The sequence below is a fragment of the Numenius arquata genome, chromosome 6, assembly GCF_964106895.1.
Source record: "Numenius arquata chromosome 6, bNumArq3.hap1.1, whole genome shotgun sequence".
Classification (NCBI taxonomy): Eukaryota; Metazoa; Chordata; class Aves; order Charadriiformes; family Scolopacidae; genus Numenius; species Numenius arquata.
In genome coordinates this window covers 5578896-5591554 of record NC_133581.1, presented here as the reverse complement: position 1 = coordinate 5591554, position 12659 = coordinate 5578896, and the positions used below count along the sequence as shown (strand labels likewise).

General features: G+C 44.5%; 1 protein-coding gene across 1 annotated transcript in view; it reads left to right on the top strand.

The window, feature by feature from the left end:
- KIF26A (kinesin family member 26A) overlaps positions 1 to 12267 on the top strand; it is a 105838-nt gene extending 93571 nt beyond the window's left edge. The window contains exons 12-17 of the mRNA XM_074148811.1: positions 1707 to 1869; positions 2413 to 5797; positions 10373 to 10563; positions 11015 to 11035; positions 11439 to 11589; positions 12048 to 12267. Of these exons, the coding sequence (XP_074004912.1) occupies positions 1707 to 1869; positions 2413 to 5797; positions 10373 to 10563; positions 11015 to 11035; positions 11439 to 11589; positions 12048 to 12223 (4087 nt within the window). The 3' untranslated portion in view covers positions 12224 to 12267. The remainder of the gene's footprint in view (positions 1 to 1706; positions 1870 to 2412; positions 5798 to 10372; positions 10564 to 11014; positions 11036 to 11438; positions 11590 to 12047) is intronic.
- Positions 12268 to 12659: the final 392 nt, after the last annotated feature.

The following is a 12659-nucleotide window of genomic DNA, read 5'->3' as shown; positions in this document are numbered from 1 at the left end:
TGAATTATTATCTGCATTATCTTAAATTTGTGGCTGATATTACTTTAGCAATGAATTGCATCAACAATTTACTCTTTACCTAAGATGAAGTCAAAGGAAGTTCTGTCAGCGGTGGGTCCATCTTCTTTTAAGGTCACTTCTATATTACAGATACATATATCTATTCATCTACCTGTCTATACATATATATACATACACACAACTTCTAAAATATCACATAGTAATATGAAATTCTTAATTACATGGCCAAAAATTATATGCATATGGGTATATACTTAAATTAGGTGAAATGTTGGGGAGGGTTTGATTGTTGAAAAAAGCAAGGGAAATTGGCCAAAATGTTTTCTTTCCTTCTACCTCCTCTTTGTTTCCTCCTGGGTTTGGAATTTACACCGATCTCAGCCAGCTGCACATTAGTGAACAACTTCATGAAAATTTCATAGGATTTTCTCTCCTTTTTGCAAATTTAAAAATTGTATTGAAATTTCAGAAAATACTAGTGAGTTTATTAAGTATGGTCATCGAAGGTTGTTATTTCTGTGTGCCTTTTTGAATGATACATCTTTTCAAATAAAAAAAAGATGACCACCATGTTGCACATTTGTTTAGCAGAGGTGAACATTTAGGTGTGGAGTGTACTTGACAATAATATTATGTCAAACACACCTGTGGGGAGCCCAGCTGAAAGACAACAGCCACATTGTAAACACCTTTACTAGAACTTGGCCTTCAGTCCTGAAATTTAATTGCTGCTTGTCTTCACGCGTTACAACTTTGTGCTGTTGTTATCAATCATGTCATTTCACATATTTATCTAGTGCTGCATCTCAAACAGGTGTTCTTTCTTTCTGTATTAGGAAGAAAGATAATTTCCTCAGGCTGCTTGCTAGGTTTGTGGATGGAGTAGAGGATGGATGGGTTAGACTAGGGAAGGGCAGATGGTCAACTTTGTCACCACCATGGTTTAGTGAGCAGACATGACGGTAGTTCCCACATCTTGGACCAGCTCAGGGGGGGCGATAGGAAGCAGCCTTCAGGAAGCCCTGGGAAGATCTTTTGGAGACCAATGGAGGACAAAACGTCACCTGTCTTGTTAGCTTTGCTGTCCATGGCAGAGGACTAGCATCACCATGAGAGCCTTGAGAGAGAAATTCTGCTTCCGATTTGCTATGTCAGAGCAGAGCATGGCAGGCAGAATGGAAAATAGATTAGCTGGAGTGGCACTGATAATAGATTGCTGATATCTAACATTGTTGTGTTTGTTTAGAGATTTCTTACAATTTCTGTTGACTTATTTTTTTTTTCTTATCAAAATTGTTTGCATAGAGCTCACAGAGCTTAGCTATCCAGGTACTAAGTCTGCTTAGCTAAAAATATAGCGATCGTGAGCTTTTTGGGTAATATGAGCCTGAGATAACTGAACTACTAATCAATCAATTGTTTTACAATTGTCTAAGTAACAAATAAAATGACTTATCATACTACAAATATACAGGCAGATAAATAATTAAAATATTGGTATCTTTGTATGTGTAACATGTAGACACATTTTAAGTGTAGTCAAATAATAGGAGCATATTTCTTATCTACATGTACCATACATGCATATATCCTATGAGAGTGAAAGCACAGCTTGTGGTGTAAAAATTTGCAAAAAAATATTGTGATTTCTTTAAACCATCCTAGTGTTCTCATTTGTTACACAGGGACAACAAGTTGACAATGTTGTTGAGGGAATCACTTGGGAACATCAACTGCAGAACTACTATGATTGCGCATATTTCTGACTCCCCAGCTAATTATGCGGAAACTCTCACCACCATTCAGCTTGCATCGCGAATCCACCGGATGAGAAAGAAGAAATCCAAGGTTGGTTCACAAACAAGCAGAAATTAATTCATTTGAAAATTAGTTTTCCTAACCTCTTGGCGGGGGAACATGGGATTTCTCGGCGGCAAGAAGTAATACAAAATGCATAAGACCTCAGGAGAGGAACTGACAAATGACTTGGCACTGAGCCATCATCCCACCCCCAATCCTTAATCCTGAAATTCCCTTCTTTTTGTTCTAAACACGTATTCTTTCTTTGCTTATGTGTGGAACTATCTCAAAAGCTCCTATTCGTATTAATTAAAAACCAATAACAAAGGAACAGAAAACAGAAAGACAATGCATAATAGTTAATGGAAATTATCTGAAAAGGTGTGATTGTTGTATTACTCCTAATACAGTAAAATCTACGTAGCGTGACCTTGTTATTTTAATGCACACTCTAACATTTTTCCACTAGATGTAGTTGTGATAGTATACACAAAGCACAGAGTATATAACAAACCTGACCTTTTAATCAATTATATGTACATATATATACACTTATATATCAATACATTTTCCCTTATTGATCATTTGCAGTATGCATCCAGCTCGTCTGGAGGAGAGAGCTCATGTGAAGAGGGACATGTCCGAAGACCACCCCATTTGCGACCATTCCACCCACGAACTGTTGCCCTTGACCCTGACCTTCCTGTCCTGAGTATATCTAGCGATCCTGATTATTCCTCCAGCAGTGAACAGTCTTGTGATACTGTCATCTATGTTGGTCCCAATGGTGCAGCTTTGTCTGACAGGGAATTGACAGATAATGAAGGTCCTCCAGAGTTTGTTCCCATAATCCCATCCCTAAACAAGAAGAGAAGTAAAGACAATTCTGCTATTGGTAGGAGTTCTGACAAGGACCATTTTAAATGCAACACTTTTGCTGAACTGCAAGAAAGGTTAGAGTGCATTGATGGAAGTGAGGAACCCATCAAATTTGCTTGTGGAGAAATCTCTGTTGTGTCCAACTGTAGTCCAGTCCCTGGAGGTACAGAAAATGCACAGTCTAAGCTGATAAAGGAAAAAATAGGTTCTCCTTCCGGAGGATTCAAGAAACCAGCTCCACAGGAAACTGCATCTCCCAAAAAAGGACATAACCTTCCTTTCCAGGCTGTTGCACCAAAAGGTGGCAACGGCAATTGTCATGAAAAGAGCACACCTCACTTGAAAACAGAGCTTTCCAAGCCACAGAACAGAGCTGACAACAAAATAATAGACTCGATACTGGAGGGAGAGAGAGAGACAATCACCGATTCCCTGCAGTCGTCAAGGTATAGCCCTTCAAGGAATCCGGAGCAGAATAAGGCCACAGCTGAATATGTCATTAAGGAAAAGCCCTTGTACGTGAAGAGGCCGTTGCCAAGCCCAGCACCTCCACCACCACAGCAGAAAGAGCACATACCGAGCTCCAAAGCTGAGAATTTGGAGCTGGACAATGGCAATGCAGTTCGGACTCCTCCTGTGGGAATGAGCAAGCAGATGGGAAACAAACCTGAGCAAAATCCTGTAGGAAGCACATTCCTGCTTGGTAGCAATGCCCAGAATCAGTCAGGTGCAATAGAAGTACACAGCTTCAGGTCAGCGTTCAGAGGGAAGTGTTTTGATCGGGATATACTAACCACCACGGTGACTTTGCAGCAGCCTGTTGAGCTGAATGGAGAGGATGAGCTTGTTTTCACTGTGGTGGAAGAACTATCCATTAGCGGGATTATGGATAATGGAAGACCTTCCAGTATCATTAGCTTTAACAGCGACTGCTCCCTTCAGGCCCTTGCATCGGGTTCGAGGCCGGTCAGTATTATCAGTAGCATAAATGATGAGTTTGATGCTTATACCTCACAGGAGACTTCTACTGGTGTAAATATTGATATTGTTGTGCCCTTTGCTAAGGATCCCTTTACCAGCAGCCGACGTTCCTCCATCAGTTCGTGGCTTAGTGAAGTCAGCATCTGTACAATTGAAAGTGATGGAGCCCAGTCTAGTGACAGTTTTGTCGCACAGACATCTTACAGCTGTAATAAGTCCGAGGAACCCTTCAACTTGGATTCATCCCATTTATCCGTCCCCCTGAAAAGCGCTCTGAACGATAGTGGATTTTGCTTCTCTGAACTGGAGAACGAGAGCTTGAGTTCCAGCAAGCTCTCCTCAGGCATCAGCAAAAGCCCTCAAACCTCTGAAACTACCAAAGCATCTCAGATAAAAAGTGCTTTTTGTGTCACTGATCAGCCTGTAAAAATAAAATTTAGTCATTCTCGCGATACACCTGTGATAGAAACAATACATTCTAGTCTTCCTAGGAAAACGAAAACTACCTCGTCTTCAATCCACAATAATACTGTCCTCAGCTATAAAGAGCTGCAGAATCCACATGGCATATTTGAAGATCCCTGGCTGCTGCGCACCGATTATCAGTTGGAAGCAAAACCCGCAGACTCACTGCTGTCTCCAAAATCTCACGCATTTGGTACTGAGAAGCAGCCAGGAAAAGCTGCCCAGTATTTTGGCGCAGCACCCAGGCCGACAAAGTCGCAGACTATGCTTGCCTGTTCGCAGAGGGTTGTGGATGGTTGTGAAATGGCCTGCAAATCCTCCAGCGGAGCTGCAAAGAAGTCAGAAGTGACGATGAAGATGCCGCAGCTGAAGAGAGGAGCCACCACGCTGGGAGTGATGCCAGTGTCGCACGCTAACAGTACTTTGTCGGAGGCTGTGTCCCGAGGGAATTTGGATGCTTCTTTGGCCACTGGCAGCTTGAAATCATCGCTGGGAAAGAAGAGCGCACCACAGAAGTCGACCATGTTGCCCAGGCCAGGTGGACCAACACCTCCGACACCTCCTGTGCGCAAATCGAGCCTGGAACAGAAACCTGTTGGTCTGGGTAATAGTGGGGGAAAAGCCTCCAGCCTGGACTTTGCCAGAGCTGCCACGCCAAAGGCCGAAGACGAAGCAGATCTGAGGTTGAAAGCTGGGTCTTACTTCAGTGAAAGTGCCAGCAGCAAAATGAACCTGAAGGGTGACCACTCTTTGCCCAAGATGACGTCCAGTTTAAAGGCGAAGTCATCAAAGAGTGAAGCCGTGCACCGTTACGGGAGCCACATGTCCCTGGAGAGGTGTGACAGCCTGACGTCAGTCGGATCCAAAGCAAGCATGGCGAGGGAGAACGGGAGCGCCAGCAACAGCCGGGCAGGGCGTTCCGTCCCCAGGCTGGGGGTCCCCCCTGTTGCCTCCAGTGTAGGTTTACCACCGCCCTTCACCGCCACTGCACCTGGTAAAAACAGCCAGGCAAAACCCACAGCTAACCAGAAGGTGCAAGCGACCGGGAATAAGAACCGGGGCCTCTCTGCCAGTGGGTCAAAGTCTCTCAGTTCCTCTGTGAAGTCCCTGGCGCAGCCCCCAGGGAAAGGCTCTGGCATGGCCCCCGTCGGGAAGGCAGCCCCCCGCTCCGTGCAGCCCGTCAGTGGCAAACCCGGCCGAGGGACCATCATGGGGACCAAGCAAGCCATGAGGGCGGCCAACAGCCGCGTGAACGAGCTGGTGTCGGGCAGCTCTGCCAAGGTGGGCCACTTCCGAGGCTCCACCGACTCCGACAGCGGCAACGACAGCGGCATTAACCTCAGCGACGAGAAGTCGCAAATCCCGGTGCTGCCTTCTCCCTACAGCAAGATAACAGCACCCCGGCGGCCTCAGCGGTACAGCAGCGGGCACGGCAGCGACAACAGCAGCGTCCTAAGCGGGGAGCTGCCACCGGCCATGGGGAGGACGGCTCTGTTTTACCACAGCGGGGGCAGCAGCGGCTACGAGAGCATGATTCGGGACAGCGAGGCCACCGGCAGCGCCTCCTCGGCACACGACTCAATGAGTGAAAGCGGGATGTCGTCGCCGGGCCGGATGAGGAGCCTCAAGTCCCCCAAGAAACGATCGACAGGTAAGAAACGAAGGGGAAGGTGGCCAGGTGTCCACGCTCCGCTGCCTCCCCGAGGATGGGGGGGTTGTCATGGCGTCTCCCACAGAGAGGGAGAGGAGGTTTGGGGGAAGCCCAAAGAGGGGAGGGCAGACTGCCTGCATGCACTTGCGCGTGCACGCATCTTGCTGTGACAGCAGCTACTTGTCATTTATTTCACTTCAAAGCTGCAGGTGTGACACAGGTGCTGTGGCGGAGAGGGCAGGAGAGGCTCCAGGCGCCCCGGGGCGCCAGCAGCCTGCCTGTGAGGGAGGAGGCGGCAGAGGGGAGGACGTTCCTTCCTCCCTCCACAGGGTCGGCAGCGAGGGCCACACCAGGGCAGCCCAGAATTAGGAGGGTGTTACGGGCGGGTTGGGGAGAGGGAGGGTGCTGGTGGATACTGAGGTTTTTTTTGGTGAAGATCAACGGAATGTCAGGGAAGACCGGTGAGAGAAGGGCAGTGAGGAGAGGAGAAGCTCTGCTGCCCGGCGTCTGTGAGGGAATTTCAGTGGGATGGGCTGGGACAGTAGTTTGGAAACAAGAGAATAGGCCTGGAGGAGGGGAAGAAGAGTGTTTGTGAATTAATGAGGATTGCTGAATGCGTGTTAGGTTACCCAAAGGTAAGGTTTAGGGGTAGAGCAGAAGGGTGTGTGTATAAGATGCAGTGACTGTTATGTTAATGCTACCAGCTAATTGCAAAATTACTGTATTGCACTGTAAGAGTGTTTTTATAAGGGAATTTTAGAGTGTACATGTGGATACTATAAGCAATAGGAAACCGACTGGGTCCTTTTTCCAAGGCAGACGTCCAACCATGCCATGCAAAGGTGGGCGTACAAGACCCAGGTCCCCTTTCCTGCTCTCCGGTGCCTTTCCTTGCTGCTTTTGCAGGTGGTGCTCGTGTAAGTGCCGCTAGTTGTAGCCAGCTTCAAAATCAGGCTCATATGACTGCTGTTAAAGCATTCATTTTTATTGCTCTGGGTTGAAGTCCTGTAGTATCATAAAAAATCTGTGTCAATCACTGCCATATAGGTAATGACCAGCAGCCTCATTTGGCAACCTAAGCGTACTGACTCTTGGAAATATAGTAGGAATTAATATTGGCAACGCGCTGAATCTGACCTTTTGGTTGGAAAGTGGTAATTATTGCAATCCCTGGGGACGCCCGTGGTGCCTGATTCTGGCAGTAAAACCAAATGAGTTAAACTGACATAGATCTCATGGTGCTTTCTGGTCAAAGCAGCTGAGTTGCTTCAGCAGGTGATCAATCATTTTGGAAACTTAGTGCAACATTTGCTGCAGTTCTCTTTCCATAGCATATCAACCTCTTAAACCTTTCCTACAAATCAATATTAACAGCTGTATAAGTTGCACACATATTGAGAAGGCATTACCCACTGACGGATTTGTATTTGTTTTTGCCCCAGGAAATGCTTATAACATCTTTAAAAATGACAAACTATTTCTTTTTCCAATTGAAATTGCTCTATATCAGTAAATTATGTATTACATTTTTGGAGTGCTGTAGAATTCGAGACGATTATGCATTTTATACATTAAATGAGGTTTCCTAGGAAGTTCCTGGAATATTTCTTACAAGAAATGTCTGGTGCAGACCCATTATTGGCCTGAAATGTATTGTAATCTATGCAAAAGTGTTAGAGATTCTTAGAGTGCCTTACATTGCTCCAAGCTGTGATGGAGTCATGCAGTCTCTGGATGTAAGGACAGATCCTATTCCCATATATGTCCCTGGAAACCATGTCCCCTTATCCTTTAACTTTATTCTTGGGGAAATGACATTGACCCTGTCTGGCAGAGCAGAAGGATATGAAGTTTATCTGCTTAGTATATGTGTTTGACTGCATCTGTTCAGTATCCTCTTCAGAGGGACCCTGCCGTCAGCAAAGTGGGTACAGGATCAGAGTTACAGTGGGTGATTTCAGCAGGCGGGACTATAGTGGCCATTCAGGCTAAATGAATTGGCGTTGTGACAACAATGAACAGATGTTGTAAAAGTAGAATCGAGTCTTCCCCTTTCCGAAACTTTCCTAGTGCGATTGTTCTGGTTACTTAGAAATTAGCAAGGATGCAATTAAGAATTAGGGATATTTTCCTTAAGAACATGTAAAGCAGGTAACCCTTCAGGTATCTATGGAGGTGTGTTGCTTTGGGGGTACCTGCTGGGATTTTGTCTCCATTTCCTGTTGAAGTTTGTGACAGGGCTTACCTGACAGCCTTAACTTGCACTTAAGTCTCCTGTAGAGCTCTCAGCCCAGAAGTTATTTTGGCAGCACTGTCCTCTGAGCAGCACTGTCTTGTCTGTTTGATGTGCTCCCTTCTGTAAAAAGACCAGAATAAATAAGACTCCTTACCTCTGAGTTGTTTGTCAGTAACAGGAGGAAATTAGGCACTAAATTTATTGTCACCAGTCACCCAAAAGCTGCTTATACTTACTACTGCCATGTGACATTTCAGCTTGTTTCTGGTGGCCTTCAGCCCTCCTATTTACCTAGGGACTGGACTGCAGCCTTATTAACGTTGCCTGTCCAGCTGTATGCATGTACTCATCCTTGACACATACAGTGTAAAGGTCAGCCTTTTAGAGAATGAAGAGAGACTTAAAATTGCAAAAAAATGCTGGACACCAAAGTGCCAACTCCTCTATACACAAGTACCAGGGTTTTTGAAGGACGTAAGTCAGTCTCTGTTTCATGAAACTTGGGAACTAGCACATGCATCAAGGGGGCAGTATGCTGTTTGTTTGTAAATCTGGGAGCCCTCCTGTTGAGGAGTTGGTGAGTTTTGTCATGCTCTGAGCTTCCGAGTGCTGGTGCAAACGGATGGTGATAGGCCTTGATGTTAGAGGTGGCTCAAATTGCAGCTTGGTTGGTTGTTGCCTTTCAGGTGCCTCCTAATCCCACAAAGTCATTGAAAACTGCTGGAATTTAGCACCTTGTGGTGGGTTGACTCTGGCTGGATGTCAGGTGCCCACCAAAGCCGCTCTATCACTCCCCTTCCTCAGCTGGACAGGGGAGAGAAAATATAATGAAATTATGTTAATATTAATCAAATATAATTAAATTTATTACCAATCAAATCAGAGTAGAGTAAAGAGAAATAAAAACTAAATTGTAAAACACCCTCCCCTCTCTCCTCCCTGCTTCCCAGGCTCAACTTCACTCCCAATTTCTCTACCTCCTCCCTTGCAGCAGCACAGGGGGATGGAGGTTGTGATCAGTTCATCACATGTTCCTGCTGTTCCTTCCTCCTCAGGGGGAGGACTCCTCATATGCTTCCCCAGCTCCACTGTGGGGACCGCCCCCCCGGAGACAGTTCCGCATAAACTTCTCCACCCTGAGTCTTTCCCATGGGTTGCAGTTCTTCACAAACTGCTCCCAGCATGGGTCTCTTCCATGGGGTGCAGTCCTTCAGGAACAGACTGCTCCAGCATGGGTCCCTCATGGGGTCACAAGTTCTGCCAGCAAACTTGCTCCAGCATGGGCTCCTCTCTCCACAGGGCCACAGGTCCTGCTGGGACCTGCTCCAGCGCAGGTCACATAGGGTCACAGCCTCCTTTGGGCATCCACCTGCTCTGGCATGGGGTCCTCCATAGGCTGCAGGTGCATATCTGCTTCTCCATTAACCTCCATGGGCTGCAGGTGCATATCTGCTTCTCCATTAACCTCCATGGGCTGTAGGGGTACAGCCTGCCTCACCATGGTCTTCACCATGGGCTGCAGGGGAATCTCTGCTCTGGTGCCTGGAGCACCTCCTCGCCTCCTTCTTCACTGACCTTGGTGTCTGTAGAGTTGTTCTTCTCACAGTTTCCTCTCTCTGGCTGCAATTGCCAAGTTTTTTTTTTTTTTTCCCACCTTAAATATGTTACCCCAGAGGCGCTACCACCATTGCTGATGGGCTTGGGCTTCGCCAGCGGTGGGTCCATTTTAGAGCTGGCTGCCATTGACTCTATCGGACACAGGGGAAGCTTCTAGCAGCTTCTCACAGAAGCCATTCCCGTAGCCCTCCCACTACCAAAACCTGGCCACACAAACCCAATACACACCTTAAAGCACTGGTAGTAGATCTGAAGGGAACTGTTTGCCCTTTGCAAAGAGGTAATACAATGAGAGGGACCTTATATAGCCTTGCTTGGGTTTAACTGGAGGAGCAGGAGACTTCCAGACTCATCTGCCATTGTCAGTATTGGGTTGAAATGACTCACTATCTCATTGCCATTGCAAGGTGATGAATACCATTGTAGCCCATCAAATTAAAATTAATCCAGGCAAAGTATCTTTGCAAGGATAAAGAACTAATGCTCAGACATCTGCTTTGGGAGAGGAATGGCTGTTACTCCTATCCATGAACCAAGTGGAACATTGTCAAGGCAGTAGGTCAATTAGCAGCTTGAGGGTATTTTACTAAAAGGAAAAGATCAAGAAAAGCATTTCTTCCTAAGTATCCTGAGAACCTAGATCTTTCTTTAATTTACTGCTGTACGTTCTGCAGTCTGTTAGCCTCTTAGAGGCTGAGGAATGCTTGTCTTTTGTATTTTAGGTCTCCAGCGTCGTAGACTGATTCCTGCTCCGTTGCCAGATGCTGCCTCCCTAGGAAGAAAACCCAGTGTTACTGGCCAATGGGTTGATCTACCACCTTTGCCAGGCACTTTAAAAGAGCCTTTTGAAATTAAAGTTTATGAGATTGATGATGTGGAACGATTACAGCGACACAGACAAGAGGAAACTGAGGTCAGCTCATATTTTACAACAACTGTAGACAAATTACAGTATACAGGCAGAATCCTTGCTTCAATGCCGGAATGGTGTTCGGAAAATTGATTGCAATTAAAGCACTATAATTATTAATTTTACAATTCATATGTTGGGGTACCCTTAACACAGAAAATGAAAATGATTACTGTCTAAAATTAATTGTGTCTAACATGACTGATGGTGTAAATGGAAGTTACCAATGAATACATTATGAGAAGACTTTATAATCTTAGACTGGCTGATGAAACATTACAGCATCCCTCAACTATAGGGTCATTAACTCTTTATGTAAATGACAGGATTCTATTAAATCAGGGATAGACTGAGTTTAATTTACTTGTAATTGGAAAACACTTCAGCTAATTCTATTTTGGAGACCAGAATTCTATATTCTTCTGATGCCTTTTTCCCATTTCTTTCATAATAGCCTTTCCAGGATGTTGAGAAGGTAGGAGTGCTTTTAAGAAAATAAGAATTCATATGTTTTAGGATTAAATATAACTCTTACATTATTATTAGACTGTGTTTATTATTTGCACCACTGGGAAAAAAAATACTCTACAAACAGGAGTAATTTCATCGTGTATTAGAGATGTTTGCTAATTCAGAGAAGTGCAACAAATACTCGAGTGATCTAGCATGCTGTTTCTCTAGATTAGAATCCATTAATGTAAACTTCAAATAAATAAATAAAGAACAACAACAACAAAAAAACACCAGCCCCACAACCAAACAAAACAGCGCACCTGCTAACTCATCCAAGTAATGAGCTGGGAGCAATTTCTGTCAAACTGTTGGAGGTCAGTTCATAGCAGACAAATTCATGAGATCATTTTTCTGTGTCTTAAAAGGGTCTGATGTATTTCCATACCAAGCTGAAGATACTGGAAAGGCGCCAGCAGCGAATCAGAGAAGTAAAGGCAAAGCACGAATTTTTGAAGGAAGAGCTGGAAGAGACAAAGTGCAGGCTGATGATGGATCCAAATAAGTGGAAAGAAGACTGTAAGTATTTTGCAAAAACAGCAGTATGATCAGCATGTTAACAAATTTTCAGCATGTGAGCAGTCCCACTGAAATAGTTTAGCACTTGCTAAGATACTTTGCTGAACTGAGCCCTAAAATACTCTGTGGCTCCATTCGTATTTCGGTGATACAGGCTTTGTTCAGTGCTGAGTAGTACTGGAAATGAACAAAAAAACCCCCTCCAAACCAACCAGAAGAGAACATCAAAGGAATGTAGAGACTCACTATGATGCTTGTTAACATTAAATACTCATGTAACCTTTTATTATCCTTCTTTCTAAAGAAGGGAAAAAATGGTTCGCATCTGCTGCATGAAGTGAAAAATATTTCTTAGTTCAAGAGAAGTAAAATTGTACTCTACGTTATTGGCTCCCTCGTGATAGAATAATGTTTTCCTGTGAGCTGTTTCTCTCACTCACTAATTCTTTGTCTGACAGTTGAAGTGGATCCTGATCTCGATAAGGAGTCACAGGAGTACCTGGAGGCACTGGAACAAGTGACAGAGGAACTGGAGCAGTGTGTTAATCTGTGCAAGTCACACATCATGATAGTGACGTGTTTTGATATTGGAATAACAGATGCACAAGATGGAGTAAGGGAAGTGGAGGTTTGAAGAGAGGTTTTTCAAGGGACTGAGGGAAGTGAAGCTGGATCGTATGACATGAAGAAGTAAAGAGATTAAGTAGCTGGGAAGTGAAGGAGGAAAGGTGAAGACTAAAAAGCAACAATGAATGTTGTAAAAGAAAGAAACAGCTGAGGGATGGGAATGTTCATAAATCATTTGGTGCCTCAACGTGACTTGAGCTGTACAAAGATAAAAGTAGGATCAAGTAAAGCTTCTACCAGAAGGAAGCGAAGAAATTTAGTACAAACCAAGATGTTAATTAACAAACAAGCATACAATGGAAGTGCCTTTAAAGTTAATTTGATTTTCATTTTTGTATTTGGTGCTAGAATTAAAGCCAGCAAACCTAAGCAGACCACAAAATGTATTCCTACGAAATATTTTATACTGTATAGTGTATTTATGACTATATGTAAAAAAAACA